General features: G+C 38.3%; 1 protein-coding gene across 1 annotated transcript in view; it reads left to right on the forward strand.

Moving 5' to 3' along the window:
• LOC138370538 (serine-rich adhesin for platelets-like) overlaps positions 1 to 22,603 on the forward strand; it is a 62,568-nt gene that overhangs the window by 25,195 nt on the left and 14,770 nt on the right. Inside the window, 1 exon segment of the mRNA XM_069334923.1 lies at positions 10,800 to 11,607. Coding sequence (XP_069191024.1) covers positions 10,800 to 11,607 — 808 coding nt within the window.

Genomic DNA, 22,603 nt, shown 5'->3' on the forward strand with positions numbered 1-22,603 from the left:
AAAATACCCATACATTGTCTCATAAACCAAAATACACTTACACCATAAATCTATTTTATCAGATTACAGAGCTTACACAAAATACACAATTTTCACACACAAATACAGTTGCATCAGTTCCACTTCAACAAATTAAAAACACAACTTGCATAAATGCACTATTATCACAAAAATTATTATAAAACATGGACGATTATTACACAGTTTGTGTAATTATTTTACATCTTTGCACAATTAATACAAGAAAACTTGCTATATAATTACTCAACTTGCACAATGACAATCAATACACAAAGGTATAAATAAACAATTCGTCCATATGCAATTACACAACATGCTCAATTAATACACAACTTATACAAATATTACACATCTTTCATAATTATTACACAGCTTGTACAAATGCATATCTAGCACAAATACATACAAAACATAACTACCCCAAATATGAAAATACACAACTAGCATAAATACACGATTTACACAAATACAATTGCGGCATTTACACAACTTGCTCAAAAATATAATCAATACGCAACTTGCCAAAATATGAACAATACATAACTAGCACATATTCCTTAAATACACAACTATGCAATATCCGCAAATACACAACCAAAAACATATACAATTAATACATACAACTTGCACAAAACAATACACAATTTATAGAAATATAATCAATACATAATTGCAATAATCATACAACTTATGCAAAATACATAATCTGCACAATTAATACACAAGTATATTAATTGTGCTATATATGTACAAACACAACCAACTAGGACAAACAATACACAATTTGCATGATATTTTTCTGGGTATATTTAGGACATTAATTATAATATGCTGAGTTTAACCAACTCCCCAAAAGTCAGAATTTCACATATTAAAATGGTTCATATGACTTCCGATGAGCTCAATATATAACACATTCTTTTCCATTAAGATATCGACATTATTAGTGCTAAACTATTCATCTAACATATGTCCACTGTTTTTATGTCTTATTAATACCTTCCTTGTTGCATTCTCTCCAATCAGGCCACCATATTTATGTATTTATTCAAACCATCTATCAGACTTATTTATTCTAGCCTTAGTTATGTTAGGGCAGGTGGGGTTAGGTGAAGTCAGTATTGTCTATGATAATTTTAGACAAATTTGCTATATCTTATCAAAATGCATCCTGTTAAAACTTAAATTCATCGAAATCTATCAAAAATATACTTATACTACGCAAATTTGACTAAATTCAACCTAGCTAAACTTACTAAATATGAGCATCCCATATCCTCACATACAAGCCTATGTCGCCTCTGTCCATACATTATATGAGTCTGCCATATAGCACGAACCCCAAATAGGAAAATTTACACTATTTCATAAACATACTAGTTCATTAGCCTAAGATATTATATATGTCCTTCCCTACACGACCTCACCTAACCTGACCTAGCATATCCAACCCTTGATTTTGTTAAAGTTGGCGAAATTTATGCTATGCCACCTAAATTTCACCAAATTTAAGGCAATTTCCACCAAATATACCCAAATATTGCGTAGCATAGCACTGCCAAAGCCCATTTTCTCCTATTCCATACTACCCTACACAACCTCACCTAACCTGACCTAGCATATCCAAACCTGGATTTTGCTAAAGTTGGTGAAATTTATGCTATGCCACCTAAATTACACCTAATTGAAGGCAATTTCCACCAAATATACACAAATATTGCGTAGCATAGCACTGCCAAAGCCCATTTTCTCCTATTCCATACTACCCTACACAACCTCACCTAACCTGACCTAGCATATCCAAACCTGGATTTTGCTAAAGTTGGCGAAATTTATGCTATGCCACCTAAATTACACCTAATTGAAGGCAATTTCCACCAAATATACACAAATATTGTGTATCATAGCATCGCCAAAGCCCATTTTCTCCTATTCCATACTACCCTACACAACCTCACCTAACCTGACCTAGCATATCCAAACCTGGATTTCGTTAAAGTCGGCGAAATTTTTGCTATGCCACCTAAATTCGACCAAATATACCCAAATGTTGTGTATCATAGCATCGCCAAAGTCCATTTTTACCTACATTTTCTCCTATTCCATCCTACCCTACACAACCTCACCTAACCTATCCTAGCATATCCAAACCTAGATTTGGTTAAAGTCGGCGAAATTAAAGTTATCCCATATAAATTTGACCTAATTTAAGACAATTCCCACCAAATATACCCAAAAATGTTTTTTGAACATAGCACGGCCAAAGCTCATTTTAGCTGAGTTTTCACCTATTCCAACCTGCCCTAGACAACCCTACCCAGCCTCTCCTGGCATATCCAAAGTCAGATTTGCTTATAGTTGGCAAAGTTTATGCCTTTCCCACCTAAATTTTACCTAATTTATGCCAATTTCCACCGAATATACCCAAATGTTTTGTATCTTAGCATGGTCAAAGTTCATTTCACCCAAGTTTTTCACCTATTCCATCTTACCTTACACAGCCTTGCCTAACCTTACCTAGCATATCCCAAGCTAGATTTGATTAGAGTTCGTGAAATTTATGCTTACTCACCTAAATTCAACCTAATTTAAGACAATTTCTACCCAATATACCCAAAATGATTTGTTACATAGCACAGCCAAAGACCATTTTACCCGAGTTTTCACATATTCCAACCTACCCTACATAGCCTTACCTATCCCTGACCTAGCAGATTTGATTAAAGTTGGGGGGAAATTTAAGCTATCGCCATCAAATTGGAGACAATTTCCACCAAATATGCCTAAATGTTGTGTATCATAGCACAGCCAAAACCCATTTTACCTACATTTTCATCCATTCCATCTAAACCTGGACCTAGCCTCTGATACTACATATACTCAGAGAAGTGATGTTTTTTTTATATGAACCTAAATGCCCGTGCCTAACCTGCAAGAGTCTTGGAGCTTTGTTGAATATTTTATCTATTTTTCTTCGAAAACTGAAGTTTTGGATATGAACCTATCCGCACTGTGCCTAACCTGCTAGGTTCTTTGTTGACCATTGTAACCATATTCATAGAAAAGTGATGTTTTGGATATGGACCTAACAGCCCCTCTCCTTTAAAACTTGGAACTGTGTTCAATATTGTAGATATAGTGTTGGGTATGTGTTTTTGTTTTTACACATCAACCCAACCGACCTGGACCTAACCTCCCTTCATCTAACTTCAAATTTATCGTAAATATGGAAGGACGTGTTGTTTGTGCAACAACCCAACCGTCCTTGACCTAACCTCCATTTATCAAACTTCAAATTTATCATAAATATGGGAGGACCGTGTTATTTGTGCATCAACCCAGCCGTCCTGGGCCTAACCTCCCTTTATCTAACTTCAAATTTATTGTATATATGGGAAGAAGGTGTTGTTTATGCATCAACCCAACCGCCCTGGACCTAACCTCTGATACACGAATCTTGGTTCAACATTGCATTATACTCGTAGCATATTTTTTTTCACATAATTCATCCATCCTCAACCTAACCTCTATTACCTGGGGGAGGGAGGTTAATGGAAAATATGATAATAATAGGAATTTTTTCTACATCAGTTCAACTTAACCATCCTTAACCTAACCTTAGTTAGAAAGGGATATAACTCACCAAAACTATTTAATTACCATTTACCTCATTTTCCTTATCCTAACCTATAACTAAAGGGTTTAGACCCCCCTTTACCTCGAAATTATACTGTATATTTAAGGTAGGAATATATTTTCTCAGATAAACCTAACATTCCCTAATTTAACCCTATACTATAATTTCGAGGTAAAGGGGGGTCTAAACCCTTTAGTTATAGGTTAGGATAAGGAAAATGAGGTAAATGGTAATTAAATAGTTTTGGTGAGTTATATCCCTTTCTAACTAAGGTTAGGTTAAGGATGGTTAAGTTGAACTGATGTAGAAAAAATTCCTATTATTATCATATTTTCCATTAACCTCCCTCCCCCAGGTAATAGAGGTTAGGTTGAGGATGGATGAATTATGTGAAAAAAAATATGCTACGAGTATAATGCAATGTTGAACCAAGATTCGTGTATCAGAGGTTAGGTCCAGGGCGGTTGGGTTGATGCATAAACAACACCTTCTTCCCATATATACAATAAATTTGAAGTTGGATAAAGGGAGGTTAGGCCCAGGACGGCTGGGTTGATGCACAAATAACACGGTCCTCCCATATTTATGATAAATTTGAAGTTTGATAAATGGAGGTTAGGTCAAGGACGGTTGGGTTGTTGCACAAACAACACGTCCTTCCATATTTACGATAAATTTGAAGTTAGATGAAGGGAGGTTAGGTCCAGGTCGGTTGGGTTGATGTGTAAAAACAAAAACACATACCCAACACTATATCTACAATATTGAACACAGTTCCAAGTTTTAAAGGAGAGGGGCTGTTAGGTCCATATCCAAAACATCACTTTTCTATGAATATGGTTACAATGGTCAACAAAGAACCTAGCAGGTTAGGCACAGTGCGGATAGGTTCATATCCAAAACTTCAGTTTTCGAAGAAAAATAGATAAAATATTCAACAAAGCTCCAAGACTCTTGCAGGTTAGGCACGGGCATTTAGGTTCATATAAAAAAAACATCACTTCTCTGAGTATATGTAGTATCAGAGGCTAGGTCCAGGTTTAGATGGAATGGATGAAAATGTAGGTAAAATGGGTTTTGGCTGTGCTATGATACACAACATTTAGGCATATTTGGTGGAAATTGTCTCCAATTTGATGGCGATAGCTTAAATTTCCCCCCAACTTTAATCAAATCTGCTAGGTCAGGGATAGGTAAGGCTATGTAGGGTAGGTTGGAATATGTGAAAACTCGGGTAAAATGGTCTTTGGCTGTGCTATGTAACAAATCATTTTGGGTATATTGGGTAGAAATTGTCTTAAATTAGGTTGAATTTAGGTGAGTAAGCATAAATTTCACGAACTCTAATCAAATCTAGCTTGGGATATGCTAGGTAAGGTTAGGCAAGGCTGTGTAAGGTAAGATGGAATAGGTGAAAAACTTGGGTGAAATGAACTTTGACCATGCTAAGATACAAAACATTTGGGTATATTCGGTGGAAATTGGCATAAATTAGGTAAAATTTAGGTGGGAAAGGCATAAACTTTGCCAACTATAAGCAAATCTGACTTTGGATATGCCAGGAGAGGCTGGGTAGGGTTGTCTAGGGCAGGTTGGAATAGGTGAAAACTCAGCTAAAATGAGCTTTGGCCGTGCTATGTTCAAAAAACATTTTTGGGTATATTTGGTGGGAATTGTCTTAAATTAGGTCAAATTTATATGGGATAACTTTAATTTCGCCGACTTTAACCAAATCTAGGTTTGGATATGCTAGGATAGGTTAGGTGAGGTTGTGTAGGGTAGGATGGAATAGGAGAAAATGTAGGTAAAAATGGACTTTGGCGATGCTATGATACACAACATTTGGGTATATTTGGTCGAATTTAGGTGGCATAGCAAAAATTTCGCCGACTTTAACGAAATCCAGGTTTGGATATGCTAGGTCAGGTTAGGTGAGGTTGTGTAGGGTAGTATGGAATAGGAGAAAATGGGCTTTGGCGATGCTATGATACACAATATTTGTGTATATTTGGTGGAAATTGCCTTCAATTAGGTGTAATTTAGGTGGCATAGCATAAATTTCGCCAACTTTAGCAAAATCCAGGTTTGGATATGCTAGGTCAGGTTAGGTGAGGTTGTGTAGGGTAGTATGGAATAGGAGAAAATGGGCTTTGGCAGTGCTATGCTACGCAATATTTGTGTATATTTGGTGGAAATTGCCTTCAATTAGGTGTAATTTAGGTGGCATAGCATAAATTTCACCAACTTTAGCAAAATCCAGGTTTGGATATGCTAGGTCAGGTTAGGTGAGGTTGTGTAGGGTAGTATGGAATAGGAGAAAATGGGCTTTGGCAGTGCTATGCTACGCAATATTTGGGTATATTTGGTGGAAATTGCCTTAAATTTGGTGAAATTTAGGTGGCATAGCATAAATTTCGCCAACTTTAACAAAATCAAGGGTTGGATATGCTAGGTCAGGTTAGGTGAGGTCGTGTAGGGAAGGACATATATAATATCTTAGGCTAATGAACTAGTATGTTTATGAAATAGTGTAAATTTTCCTATTTGGGGTTCGTGCTATATGGCAGACTCATATAATGTATGGACAGAGGCGACATAGGCTTGTATGTGAGGATATGGGATGCTCATATTTAGTAAGTTTAGCTAGGTTGAATTTAGTCAAATTTGCGTAGTATAAGTATATTTTTGATAGATTTCGATGAATTTAAGTTTTAACAGGATGCATTTTGATAAGATATAGCAAATTTGTCTAAAATTATCATAGACAATACTGACTTCACCTAACCCCACCTGCCCTAACATAACTAAGGCTAGAATAAATAAGTCTGATAGATGGTTTGAATAAATACATAAATATGGTGGCCTGATTGGAGAGAATGCAACAAGGAAGGTATTAATAAGACATAAAAACAGTGGACATATGTTAGATGAATAGTTTAGCACTAATAATGTCGATATCTTAATGGAAAAGAATGTGTTATATATTGAGCTCATCGGAAGTCATATGAACCATTTTAATATGTGAAATTCTGACTTTTGGGGAGTTGGTTAAACTCAGCATATTATAATTAATGTCCTAAATATACCCAGAAAAATATCATGCAAATTGTGTATTGTTTGTCCTAGTTGGTTGTGTTTGTACATATATAGCACAATTAATATACTTGTGTATTAATTGTGCAGATTATGTATTTTGCATAAGTTGTATGATTATTGCAATTATGTATTGATTATATTTCTATAAATTGTGTATTGTTTTGTGCAAGTTGTATGTATTAATTGTATATGTTTTTGGTTGTGTATTTGCGGATATTGCATAGTTGTGTATTTAAGGAATATGTGCTAGTTATGTATTGTTCATATTTTGGCAAGTTGCGTATTGATTATATTTTTGAGCAAGTTGTGTAAATGCCGCAATTGTATTTGTGTAAATCGTGTATTTATGCTAGTTGTGTATTTTCATATTTGGGGTAGTTATGTTTTGTATGTATTTGTGCTAGATATGCATTTGTACAAGCTGTGTAATAATTATGAAAGATGTGTAATATTTGTATAAGTTGTGTATTAATTGAGCATGTTGTGTAATTGCATATGGACGAATTGTTTATTTATACCTTTGTGTATTGATTGTCATTGTGCAAGTTGAGTAATTATATAGCAAGTTTTCTTGTATTAATTGTGCAAAGATGTAAAATAATTACACAAACTGTGTAATAATCGTCCATGTTTTATAATAATTTTTGTGATAATAGTGCATTTATGCAAGTTGTGTTTTTAATTTGTTGAAGTGGAACTGATGCAACTGTATTTGTGTGTGAAAATTGTGTATTTTGTGTAAGCTCTGTAATCTGATAAAATAGATTTATGGTGTAAGTGTATTTTGGTTTATGAGACAATGTATGGGTATTTTGTGAAAATTATGTTTGTGAAATTGTGTAATTTTAGTGAAAGCGCATTTTTGATTGTCTAAATGCATAAGACTTTTGATATATTTGTGCAAAATACCGTACTTTGTGTAAAATGTCATACTCTGAGTGTACATGCAATATTGTGTAAATGGTATATTTTGTATGCAACTGACATATTTTGTATGAAAATGTCATATTTTTTATGTGATGGCATATTTTGAGTGTAAATAATATATTTTGTGCATAAATGGCATGTTTGGTGTGTAAATGCTGTATTTTCTGTGTGTAAGGCATAAATTACATCTGATTAATGGGGGAAATGGTGGCAAAAAACTAGGCTATTCTCTATGAATGTATGGGTTGTGGAGTATGTGTAGGTATGCATGATTGTATTTGCGACTGTTGGTTTAGAAACAAGTCACCTGATTTGCGTAGTAAGACTAGGATTTTTTGAGGTGTAGAAATGATTAGCCTATGAATATAGTGACTAGCATCCAGCTAAGTTGCTAGATGGATGAATTGAGGTGCGACATTTGGATATCTATTTGATGGATGTGAGGACAGTTGACTAGCCTATGAAGACAGCCACTAATCCGCTGTACTGCCAGATGTGTGGTAACTACTTGTGGATTATAGTAGAATATCTAGCTATAGGGTTTAATAATTGCTGTTGTGTATAAAACTAGAATGACAGCTATTTATTAAAACTATTATTGTAAACTAATACCTTAAGTGGATCCCTTGGTTGTTTTAAGCATAGGGTGGACATGAATGAGATTGGGTGGAAATATATAGGAGCTGCCTCGTATGGGCCAATAGGACCTCTGCAGTCACCTTTATTCTTATGTTCAGCTCACCTGCTATGCTGCCAGATGTACGATTCTGCTTAAATTGCAGTATGACATTTGGCATTCTGTTATACTTTTGAACTTATCACTGAATAATGATGACAGTTGTGGATGACTAAAATGTATATTCTTATACCTCTGATTAGGTTAGGTGGGGATGGATAGTCTAGTCATTTTTGAATAATAACATCAAATACTCATGCCAGTAGGACGCCAAAGGTCGCATTGGTTGTCTGGTGACGTCATACATAGTTGACCAGTCAGGTGCTGTAATACCTTCACACCTATATGCTAATGACCATCAATACATTATCCCTATACCTGAGGTAGCTTTTCACGATGTCACTAAACAATAACAATAACTGTTCTGTAGAATGTATTTGTTTGTTATATATAATAAGTTAGGATAGGTTAGGTTAGGAAGGTTTGATCGGGTTTATGAATAACAGAAAATATAAGCAATGAGCCAAAATACGAGCTATTGTAGCTGAATATCAACTTTGATGAAGCACAGAGTATAGGTGAGGTATTAAGCTAGATTAAGAGTTCACACTTATGTGTGTACCTCCTGGGATCCGCATTTAGCGCGCCTTGCGCCGCAGAAGGCCTTATTTTAAAATATGAGAGGCTTGCTTTTACTGAATGAGATTTTTTTATTTGTTATATGCCATAGCAAGGTGTGGGAGGTATGTTTTGAGCGAATGTGAGACGTGTGTGAGGTTAAGGACAATATTGGTTACTACTGAAAACGCATTGAAATCGCCAATGCCCAGGGCTCTGTTTTTTCATATAAATGAATGATAGCAGTTTTTTCATTTTATTTTTTGCCCTATGCATAATAAACGATCCTTCAAGAAAGATTGTCAAAGCTCAAATTACATTCTCTAGAATGAAGATGACGAAGAAGAAATAGGGGTGACATGATAGAGGTGCGACTGAATGGTCATAGTAAAGGGGAATATTAATAACCTATTATACGTATCAACATGAAACAGAATAGGCATGAATTGAATAAGTTTTATATTTAGGAAAAAGACCTGGGTAAATATAGGTAACAGGGGACGAACTTGAAAATACATACATAACTTCTTGCAGTGCTTCTCTAGAACGACGATGATGAAGAAGAAATAGGGGTGACATGATAGACGTGTGACTGAATGGTCATAGTAAAGGGGAATATTAATGACCCATTATACGTATCAACATGAAACAGAACAGGAATGAATTGGATAAGTTATATATTTAGGAAAAAGACCTGGGTGAATATAGGTAACAGGGGAAGAACTCGAAAAATACACAAATAACTTCTTGCAGTGCTGCTCCCCTTTTGTTTCATGCAATGACCGATGGTTGGAAGTAAATAGGAAATTTAAAATAGTCTAGGGTTGATGGTATTTTACATTAGGTTTCAGGGTTACCGTTTTTGCCCTATGCATAATAAACGATCCTTCAAGAAAGATTGTCATAGCTCAAATTACATTCTCTAGAAGGACGACGAAGAAGAAATAGGGGTGACATGATAGAGGTGTGACTGAATGGTCATACTAAAGGGGAATATTAATAGCCTATTATACGTATCAACATGAAACAGAATAGGAATGAATTGGATAAGTTTTATATTTAGGAAAAAGACCTGGGTAAATACAGGCAGCAGGGGACGAACTTGAAAATACACACAACACTTCTTGCAGTGCTGAAGTTATGTTCTTCCCTCACATACATGATCCCCTTTGATAAATGTAATGGGTGATGGTTGGAAGTAAATATGAAATTAAAAAATAGACTAGGGATGATGGTATTTTATATTAGGTTTCAAGGACACTGTTGTATCGCAAAACCCATGATGCTACGACAGGCTTTTTAATCCCCTCGAACATGCCGGTGCAGGAATGCTGAGCGGCTAGCTGGTGACGTCATTGACCATTAGCAATGTCTGTGCAGGGTCACTGAGCCATCGAAATTTGGGGATGACTGGAGGCGGCCGTTTAATCCCCTTGAGAGAAAATGACAGGGGCCATAGAGCGACTTGTAGAAAACCCAGGGTGCGTAGACCGTGCCCGGAAAAAACAAAAACGCACGGTCTATGTCGTACTTCAAGTTCGTGAAACTAGGGGTGCGTAGACAGGCCCCGGAAAAAAAAAAAAAAACGACCGGTCTAAAAGTTGAAAATAACCCTGCGACGTAGAGCGTCCCTGGAAAAAACCAAAACGGACGCTCTATGGGGCTGCGACGTAGAGCGTCCCTGGAAAAAAACAAAACGGACGCTCTACGGCATGATGCCGTAGAGCGTCCCTGGAAAAAACCAAAACGGACGCTTTACGTCATCATGCCGTAGAGCGTCCCTGGAAAAAACCAAAACGGACGCTTTACGTCATCATGCCGTAGAGCGTCCCTGGAAAAAACCAAAACGGACGCTTTACGTCATCAATCCCACTACTTGACGCCACCACCGCCAACACAGGGAGTGACGTCAACACCGCCAACACAGGGAGTGACGCCTATACCGCCAAAACAGTGAGTGACGCCAACACCGCCAACACAGGGAGTGACGCCCACACCGCCAACACAGGGAGTGACGCCTATACCGCCAAAACAGTGAGTGACGCCAACACCGTCAACACAGGGAGTGACGCCAACACTGCCAACATAGGGAGTGACGCCAATACCGCCAAAACAGGGAGTGACGCCAACACCGGCAAAACAGTGAGTGACGCCAACACCGCCAACACAGGGAGTGACACCAACACCGCCAACACAGGGAGTGACGCTAACACCGCCAACACAGTGAGTGACACCAACACCTCCAAAACAGTGAGTGACGCCAACACCGGCAAAATAGTGAATGACGCCAACACCTCCAAAACAGTGAGTGACGCCAACACCGGCAAAACAGTGAGTGACGCCAACACCGCCAACACAGGGAGTGACGCCAACACCGCCAACACAGTGAGTGACACCAACACCTCCAAAACAGTGAGTGACGCCAACACCGCCAACACAGGGAGTGACGCCAACACCGCCAACACAGGGAGTGACGCCATCACTGCCAACACAGGGAGTGACGCCAACACCGTCAACATAGGGAGTGACGCCACCACCGTCAACACAGGGAGTGTCGCCAACACCGCCAACACAGGGAGTGACGCCATCACTGCCAACACAGGGAGTGACGCCAACACCGCCAACATAGGGAGTGACGCCACCACGGCTAACACAGAGAGTGACGCCACCACCGCTAACACAGGGAGAGACGCCACCACCGCTAACACAGGGAGTGACGCCACCACCGCTAACACAGGGAGTGACGCCACCACGGCTAACACAGTGAGTGACGCCACCACGGCTAACACAGGGAGTGACGCCACCACCGCTAACACAGGGAGTGACGCCACCACGGCTAACACAGGGAGTGACGCCACCACCGCCAACACAAGGAGTGACGCCACCACGGCTAACACAGGGAGTGACGCCACCACGGCTAACACAGGGAGTGACGCCACCACCGCTAACACAGGGAGTGACGCCACCACCGCCAACACAGGGAGTGACGCCACCAGCGCTAACACAGGGAGAGACGCCACCACGGCTAACACAGGGAGTGACGCCACCACCGCCAACACAGGGAGTGACGCCACCACCGCTAACACAGGGAGTGACGCCAACACCGCCAACACAGGGAGTGACGCCACTACCGCTAACACAGGGAGTGACGCCACCACCGCTAACACAGGGAGTGACGCCACCACCGCCAACACAGGGAGTGACGCCACCACCGTCAACACAGGGAGTGACGTCAACACCGCCAACACAGGGAGTGACGCCACCACCGCTAAAACAGTGAGTGACGCCAACACCGCCAACATAGGGAGTGATGCCCACACCGCCAACACAGGGAGTGACGCCTATACCGCCAAACCAGTGAGTGACGCCAACACTGTCAACACAGGGAGTGACGCGAACACCGCCAACATAGGGAGTGACGCCAATACCGCCAAAACAGGGAGTGACGCCAACACCGGCAAAACAGTGAGTGACGCCAACACCGCCAACACAGGGAGTGACACCAACACCGCCAACACAGGGAGTGACGCCAACACCGCTAACACAGGGAGTGACGCCACCACCGCTAACACAGGGAGTGACGCCACCACCGCCAACACAGGGAGTGACGCCACCACCGCTAACACATGGAGTGACGCCACCACCGCTAACACAGGGAGTGACGCCACCACGGCTAACACAGGGAGTGACGCCACCACGGCTAACACAGGGAGTGACGCCACCACCGCTAACACAGGGAGAGACGCCACCACGGCTAACACAGAGAGTGACGCCACCACCGCCAACACAGGGAGTGACGCCACCACCGCTAACACAGGGAGTGACGCCAACACCGCCAACACAGGGAGTGACGCCACCACCGCTAACACATGGAGTGACGCCACCACCGCCAACACAGGGAGTGACGCCACCACCGCCAACACAGGGAGTGACGTCAACACCGCCAACACAGGGAGTGACGCCTATACCGCCAAAACCGCCAACACAGGGAGTGACGCCCACACCGCCAACACAGGGAGTGACGCCTATACCGCCAAAACAGTGAGTGACGCCAACACCGTCAACACAGGAAGTGACGCCAACACTGCCAACATAGGGAGTGACGCCAATACCGCCAAAACAGGGAGTGACGCCAACACCGGCAAAACAGTGAGTGACGCCAACACCGCCAACACAGGGAGTGACACCAACACAGGGAGTGACGCTAACACCGCCAACACAGTGAGTGACACCAACACCTCCAAAACAGTGAGTGACGCCAACACCGGCAAAACAGTGAGTGACGCCAACACCTCCAAAACAGTGAGTGACGCCAACACCGGCAAAACAGTGAGTGACGCCAACACCGCCAACACAGGGAGTGACGCCAACACCGCCAACACAGTGAGTGACACCAACACCTCCAAAACAGTGAGTGACGCCAACACCGCCAACACAGGGAGTGACGCCAACACAGGGAGTGACGCCATCACAGGGAGTGACGCCAACACCGTCAACATAGGGAGTGACGCCACCACCGTCAACACAGGGAGTGTCGCCAACACCGCCAACACAGGGAGTGACGCCAACACCGCCAACATAGGGAGTGACGCCACCACGGCTAACACAGAGAGTGACGCCACCACCGCTAACACAGGGAGAGACGCCACCACCGCTAACACAGGGAGTGACGCCACCACCGCTAACACAGGGAGTGACACCACCACGGCTAACACAGTGAGTGACGCCACCACGGCAGTAGTAGGGTGTACGACTCACAGACGAATTTTTTTTTTCTGGGAGAAAATTCGTTTGAGAGTCGTGGGGGTTTCAGGTGAATTTGGAAATTCCCCTGTGAGTCGTACGACTCACAGACGAATTTTTGTTTTCTTGGAAATTCGTGTGTATCGCTTGGGGGTTTTCAGGTAAATTTTGTCAGTCACAGATTTTAGAAGTAAGGATTTCTTACGAGAAAAATAATTTCCGAGACTTAGAAGTTTGTTAAGGCCTTATGGGACAAATTCAAGTAACGTATGTAGCTCTTTAGGGCTTTCAGGAGAACTCTACCGACATGTTTTACATGTTTTCAACTTACAAAATCCGTCTGTGTAAGCCATAGTTTTCATGTAAATTTAGAAAATCACCTGTGCGGGCCAGGGTTTTCAGGAGCTCGTACCTCACATCACCTCCCTCCCCCTTACCTCGCAATCTGTCGCGTCACCTTTATTTACTTTACGCCCAGCCAGCCAGTCGGCTCTTATCATATCTTATCTTCTCCATAATATCTCGACCGTCCCTCCTCTCTCTCTCTCTCCTCCTCCTATTTCCTTACAACTATTTTCAGAGTTTCAAATAATTATAGAAGTTTATTTATATGTTTATGACCGAATTTGTAAAAGGACCATTTCCAGAGAATATTGTCTTAGATGTTTTGTTAAGGAAAACAGACAACTTATCCATAACATTTAGTTTTATATCCATTTACGGCTATTTCGCCTGTAATCTGTGAAAACTTGACAGAGTCCATTTTATACCCAATTTTCGGCAGAGTCCAGTTTATGCTCAAATTCGCCAGAGTCTACTTTGAGAGCAAAATTAGTCAGAGACTGTTTTAAGCTCATATTTCATCAGAGTCCAATTATCAACAGAAATTCACCAGAGTCTTCTTTGAGAGCAAAATTAGTCAGAGACAGTATTTAGCTCATATTTCATCAGAGTCCAATTTATACCTAAAAATGAACAGAGTCTACTTTGAGAGCAAAATTAGTCAGAGACAGTTTTAAGCTCATATTTCATCAGAGTCCAATTATCAACAGAAATTCGCCAGAGTCTACTTTGAGAGCAAATTTCATCAGTGTCCTGTAATCTGTGAAAACTTGACAGAGTCCATTTTATACCCAATTTTCGTCAGAGTCCAGTTTATGCTCAAATTCGCCAGAGTCTACTTTAATAGCAAAATTCATCAGAGTCCAGTTTTCTAGCAAATTTCATCAGTGTCCTGTAATCTGTGAAAATTTGACAAGAGCCCAGTTTTAAGCTCTTATTTCATCAGAGTCCAGTTTATACCGAAAATTCGCCAGAGTCTACTTTGTGCCAAAATATTCAGAGTCCAGTTCATGATCGAAATTAATCAGAGTCCAATTAAAGACCCAAATTTGACAGAGACCACATTTTCGCTACTAGCAGTCCAATCCCCCTGAAATTTTAAACAGTCATATTTCAGACACCGTAAATAAAATCAAGTCAGTTACTGAGCTCCAGCTCTCGTCCCCCCCACCCTCTTCCACCCTCAAGTCTTTAACCCATCAATTTCCCTGAAATTTTTACCCTCTGTATTTCAGACATAGTAAATATGAAGTAAACAATTATAAAACTCTAGCTCTTGTCCTCTGTCCAAGTTCACTCCTGTAAATTCATTACTCTCAGTCCAAATCCCCCTGAGATTTAAACACCCAACTACATTTTCAGACATAGTAAATAAAAACCAGTTCAGTTATCAAGTTTCAACTCTTGTGCCCCAGCTTAGTTCATTTTGTACAAGTTCTTTATTTCCAACTAAATCATCCTAAGATTTAAGATCACCTTATTTTCTAACGTAGTAAAATTAATCAGGGCATTAGCAAAGCTCCATTTCCTCAGCCTTAGATCATCAGACATAAATATTTTCGATCAAGTCCCTCTCCAGCCTATCTGTTTATCAGAGTAATTACTTTACCGTTCTCATCCCCAACGTATCAATCCCCAACGTATCAAAACCTTCAATAATCATACTGTATTTGCATATTTTCTCTATATTCAGCTGTGTTCTTCACATTTTGTCCATGTTTTCTGTGTTCACTCCATGTTCTTCAAATGTTCACAGTCCCATTCAGTTCATATTTTCACAAGTATCTCCATTTTTTCTGTAATCTTTCTCTTAGTCTCATTACTTTCTCTACAAATTCTAGTCATATTTTCTATGTTTTCATGTTCATCACATGTTCTCTTTACAACTTTTATACTCAATATTCATGCTAACTTCCATATTTTTGTGTTCTTTGTCAATATTCATGTTCCTCTACAAGTTCATGTTCCTCACAAGATCACTTCGTTTTTCACCTTCACTTACATGTTTTCTACATTCTTTGTCATATTCTCCATGTTCTTCACAAGTCCATTGTTCATTCTTTGTATTCCCTATTCTCCTTATCATGTTTTCATGTTCTCTGTAAGTTCATATTCCCAGCATGTTCACTGTATTCATCAACTTTTCTTACATGTATTCTTTGCCATGTTCCCCATATGTTCTCTGGGTTTTTCCCCTTACATGTTATCTAACGTTCCTTAACTAAAAAAATCTTTCACCAATCAACTAAAAACATAGTCACTTTCGTCATTTCTCAACTAAACTTATTATCCAGTCAACTAAAAATTGTCAAAGGAATCTTTCCAACACTGTTCATAACTAAACTTATTCCCTAGTCATCAGAAAATAACCGTGTTCATCATGTTTCATTGTCATTTCATAACTAAAATTATCTGCCAATCATCAGAAAAAGTCATGTTCATCATGTTTTGTCTTTTGCTCAACTAAAAGTATTCATCGGTCAACTAAAAATAGTTACTTCATCATGTTTCCTTGTCATTTCTTAACTGAAATATCACTTCTCTCATCTGAAAATAGTCAGGATTAATCTCTTTCAACACCGTTCTTAACTAAAACAGCCTTTCGCTTAGCTAAAAATTGTCAAAGGAATCTTTTCAGCACTGTTCATAACTAACTTTATCCATAGTCAAGTAAGAAAATATAGTCAAAGATATCTATCATCGTCGTTCTTAACTGACATTTATACTTTGTGGAGCACTAAAAATAGTCAAATGTAACTTTTTCAACACTTTCGTAACTAAAATTATATGTCGCAAAGTAAGAAAAATAGTCAAAGGTGCTCTCCGTTACACCAAAGTAACTCTTCGAGAAATCAAAGACACTCTTCAATACATCAAGGACTTACTCAAAGATACCAAAGTTACACTCTAAGACATCCTTCGAGACATCAAAGACATCCTTTAAGACTTCAAGGGCACTCTTCGAGATATCAAAAGACACTCTCAAACACTCAAAATTTACTCGCATCCTCAAAGTTATTCTCAGAGTCATCAAAAAGTTAATCTCAGTCATCAAAATGCTATTCTCTAAGTAGCCTTTCGTTCATCAGAGAAACTTTCTAAGACATCTTCGTTCATTAAAGTTAATCTCAGAGGCATAAAAGTTATTCTCGGAGCTATCAAAATTAATCTCTAAAACAACAAAAGTTAATCTCTGTCATCAAAGTTGATCTGCAAGATATCTTCGAGACATCAAAGTTACTTTTCATTACATCAAAGACGCATTCAAATACTACCCATGTTCTCAGAAGTCATTCTCTAAGCCATCAATGTTCTTCTCTAAGACATAAAAGTTAATCTCAGTCATCAAAATGCTATTCTCTAAGTAGCCTTTCGTTCATCAGAGAAACTTTCTAAGACATCTTCGTTCATTAAAGTTAATCTCAGAGGCATAAAAGTTATTCTCGGAGCTATCAAAATTAATCTCTAAAACAACAAAAGTTAATCTCTGTCATCAAAGTTGATCTGCAAGATATCTTCGAGACATCAAAGTTACTTTTCATTACATCAAAGACGCATTCAAATACTACCCATGTTCTCAGAAGTCATTCTCTAAGCCATCAATGTTCTTCTCTAAGACATAAAAGTTATTCTCTATGTCATCAAAAAGTTATTCTCTGAGCTAACAAAATACTACTCATGTTCTCAAAGACATTCTCCAATTCGTCAATGTTGTTTCAAAGACATCAAAGTTAATCTCAGAGTTATCCAAAGACATTCTCAAAGTCATCTAAAGTTATTCTCTAAGACATCAAAGTTATTCTAAGAGTTATCAAAAGTTATTCTCAGTCATGTTATGTTATTCTCTAACTCACTTCCATTCATCAAAGACATTCTCTAAGCCCTCAAAGTTATTCTCTAAGACAGCAAAGTCATTCCCAGAGTCATCAAAAAGTTATTCTTCGAAACATAAAATTTGCTCTGTAAGATATCTTCGTTCATCAAACTTATTCTCAGAGATATCTAAAGTTATTCTCAGAGACATCTAAAGTTAATCTTGGTCATCAAAGTTGTTCTCTAAACATCAATGTTGTTCTCCAAGACATCAAAGATGTTCTCAAAATCATAAAAGTTATTCCCAGAGCTATCAAAGTTAATCTCAGAGTTATCCAAAGATATTCTCATGTCCACAAAAGTTATTCCAAGAGACGTCAAAGTTATTCTCAGAGACATCTAAAGTTATTCTCTAAGACATCAAGTTATTCTAAGAGCTATCAAAAGTTATTCTCAGTCATGATATGTTATTCTCTAAGTAACCTTCCATTCATCAAAGACATTCTCTAAGTCCTGAAAGTTATTCTCTAAGACAACAAAGTCTTTCTCAGAGCTACCAAAGTTGTTCTCTAAGACATAAAAGTTATTCTCAGAGTCATCAAAGTGATCTCTAATTCACCTTCGTTCTCCCAAAGTTGTTCTCTAAGACACCTTCGTTCATCAAAGAAACTCTCCTTCTTCCATCATGTTATTCTTTAAGACATCTTCAGTCATAAAATTTCTCTCCAAAATGTAACTAGTTCAGCTTTTCATACCAAACCTGCATTTCTGTTAAAACATATTTTCTTAGTTGCTTTACCCTAAAACTGTTCTCTGAACTACACTGTTCAAACCTACGTAACCTATCCTCTCCACCCAATGTTACTTAGTTAACGTAACGTTCCTAAACCTAGCTTTACCTATCCTAACATAACTTACCTTACCTTACCTATCTTACCTAACTTTACCTATCTTACCTAACTTAACCTGCATAACCTAACTTTACCTTTACCTTACCTTACCTATCTTACATAACCTAACCTAACTTTACCTATGTTACCTAACTTAACCTTCATAACCTAACTTTACCTATCCTAACATAACTTACCTTACCTTCCCTATCTTACCTAACTTTACCTATCCTAACATAACTTACCTTACCTACCTTACCTAACTTAACCTGCTTAACCTTACCTTACCTTACCTTACCTATCTTACCTAACTTAACCTGCATAACCTAACTTTACCTATGTTACCTTACTTTACCTATCTTACCTAACTTAACCTGCATAACCTATCTTACCTAACTTTACCTATCTTACCTATCTTACCTAACTTTACCTATGCTACCTTACCTTACCTATCTTACCTAACTTTACCTATCTTACCTATCTTACCTAACTTTACCTATCTTACCTAACGTAACTTTCATAACCTAACTTTACCTATCCTAACATAACTTAACCTACGCAAACTTAACTTTACCTATCTTACCTAACTTAACCTGCATAACCTAACTTTACCTATCCTAACCTAACTTACCTTACCTTACCTATCTTACCTTACCTTACCTATCTTACCTAACTTATCCTGCTTAACCTATCTTACCTATCTTACCTAACTTTACCTATCTTACCTAACTTAACTTTCATAACCCAACTTTACCTATCCTAACATAACTTACCTTACCTTCCCTATCTTACCTAACTTTACCTATCCTATCCTAACCTAACTTGTCTTACCTAACTTAATCTTACTTTCCCAAACTGATGTATCCTAACTTATCTAGTCCAACCAGACATGCTCTAACTTACATAAGTATTCCTTCTTGTCTTTTGTGTTTCGTCAATCAGTGTCTCATATTCATTTACTCATTTCATTAGTTAATTTCTCAAATGGTCACTTATGCATTTCAAGTGCTATTTGTTATATATGGGCATTTACTCATTTCAAGGGATAATTTCTCAAATGGTCACTTATGCATTTCAAGTGCTATTTGTTAGAGATTGGATATTTAAGCATTTCAAAGAATTTTTGTTATATATGGGCATTTACTCATTTCAAGGGGTAATTTCTCAAATGGACGTTTTGCATTTCAAGTGCTATTTGTTAGAGATTGGATATTTAAGCATTTCAAAGAATTTTTGTTATATATGGGCATTTACTCATTTCAAGGGATAATTTCTCAAATGGACGTTTTGCATTTCAAGTGTTATTTGTTTAAGATTGGGTGTTTAACCATTTCAAAGGATTTTTGTTATATATTTGAACTTACTCGTTTCAAGGGCTAATTTCTCAAATGGTCATTTTTGCAGATCAAGGGTTATTTGTTAAAGTTCAACAAGTTGCCCATAAGTTGTATTTATTATGTTTGTTATCATTTATTCTTATTCCCCAACCCCTTAACCTAACCTCTTGTAATCTTAGTGTATTTAGTAGGTTCTATCTTATGTTCTTATTCCCCAACCCCTTAACCTAACCTCTTGTAATCTTAGTGTATTTAGTAGGTTCTATCATATGTTCTTATTCCCCAACCCTTTAACCTAACCTCTTGTAATCTTAGTGTATTTAGTAGGTTCTATCTTATGTTCTTATTCCCCAACCCTTTAACCTAACCTTTCAGATGTAGTGTTGTTTCTCCTTTTTATATATTTTTACCCAAACCCACCATCCCACTTAACCTTCTTTCCTTCTTTTACTTTGTTTTACTCCTACTCCTTCTAACCCTCCTTTTCTATCTCTCTCCCTTATTCGCTCTCTTCCTCCCCCTCTCTCTCCCTCATTTGCTCAAATGCTCTCTTGTTTCTCAAATTCAAGTCTTAATGCTCCCATTCTCACACCCTCACTCTCATTCACTTAGTTTTTCTTTTTCTCAATTCAAGTCTTAGTGCTCCCATGCCCACACTCTCTCATTCTCTCTTCTTTGGTCCCATTTTCTTCCGCCCCCTCTCTCTTACTCCTTGCTCTTCTTTCATGCTCTCACTCCCTTAAGCTCTTGTTTCTCAATTTCAAGTCTTAGTAGATCTGATTCTTTACTATTGTAATTTTTATTATTACTATGATAAAGAATGAACTTATATGTGAAAACAAAGTAAAGAAGGAAAGAAGGTTTGGGTAAAAATATATAAAAAGGAGAAACAAAACTACATCTGAAAGGTTAGGAAAAGGATAATATATTCAACAAATATGTCAAAAACACAATAAACTACATCTGAAAGGTTAGGTTAAAGGGTTGGGGAATAAGAACATATGATAGAACCTACTAAATACACTAAGATTACAAGAGGTTAGGTTAAGGGGTTGGGGAATAAGAACATAAGATAGAACCTACTAAATACACTAAGATTACAAGAGGTTAGGTTAAGGGGTTGGGGAATAAGAATAAATGATAACAAACATAATAAATACAACTTATGGGCAACTTGTTGAACTTTAACAAATAACCCTTGATCTGCAAAAATGACCATTTGAGAAATTAGCCCTTGAAACGAGTAAGTTCCCATATATAACAAAAATCCTTTGAAATGGTTAAACACCCAATCTTAAACAAATAACACTTGAAATGCAAAACGTCCATTTGAGAAATTATCCCTTGAAATGAGTAAATGCCCATATATAACAAAAATTCTTTGAAATGCTTAAATATCCAATCTCTAACAAATAGCACTTGAAATGCAAAACGTCCATTTGAGAAATTACCCCTTGAAATGAGTAAATGCCCATATATAACAAAAATTCTTTGAAATGCTTAAATATCCAATCTCTAACAAATAGCACTTGAAATGCATAAGTGACCATTTGAGAAATTATCCCTTGAAATGAGTAAATGCCCATATATAACAAATAGCACTTGAAATGCATAAGTGACCATTTGAGAAATTAACTAATGAAATGAGTAAATGAATATGAGACACTGATTGACGAAACACAAAAGACAAGAAGGAATACTTATGTAAGTTAGAGCATGTCTGGTTGGACTAGATAAGTTAGGATACATCAGTTTGGGAAAGTAAGATTAAGTTAGGTAAGACAAGTTAGGTTAGGATAGGATAGGTAAAGTTAGGTAAGATAGGGAAGGTAAGGTAAGTTATGTTAGGATAGGTAAAGTTGGGTTATGAAAGTTAAGTTAGGTAAGATAGGTAAAGTTAGGTAAGATAGGTAAGATAGGTTAAGCAGGATAAGTTAGGTAAGATAGGTAAGGTAAGGTAAGATAGGTAAGGTAAGGTAAGTTAGGTTAGGATAGGTAAAGTTAGGTTATGCAGGTTAAGTTAGGTAAGATAGGTAAAGTTAAGTTTGGGTAGGTTAAGTTATGTTAGGATAGGTAAAGTTAGGTTATGAAAGTTACGTTAGGTAAGATAGGAAAAGTTAGGTAAGATAGGTAAGATAGGTAAGATAGGTAAAGTTAGGTAAGATAGGTAAGGTAAGGTAGCATAGGTAAAGTTAGGTAAGATAGGTAAGATAGGTAAAGTTAGGTAAGATAGGTTATGCAGGTTAAGTTAGGTAAGATAGGTAAAGTAAGGTAACATAGGTAAAGTTAGGTTATGCAGGTTAAGTTAGGTAAGATAGGTAAGGTAAGGTAAGGTAAGGTTAAGCAGGTTAAGTTAGGTAAGGTAGGTAAGGTAAGTTATGTTAGGATAGGTAAAGTTAGGTAAGATAGGGAAGGTAAGGTAAGTTATGTTAGGATAGGTAAAGTTAGGTTATGAAGGTTAAGTTAGGTAACATAGGTAAAGTTAGGTTAGGTTATGTAAGAT

The sequence above is a fragment of the Procambarus clarkii genome, chromosome 32 (genome assembly GCF_040958095.1).
Source record: "Procambarus clarkii isolate CNS0578487 chromosome 32, FALCON_Pclarkii_2.0, whole genome shotgun sequence".
In the NCBI taxonomy this organism is placed as follows: Eukaryota; Metazoa; Arthropoda; class Malacostraca; order Decapoda; family Cambaridae; genus Procambarus; species Procambarus clarkii.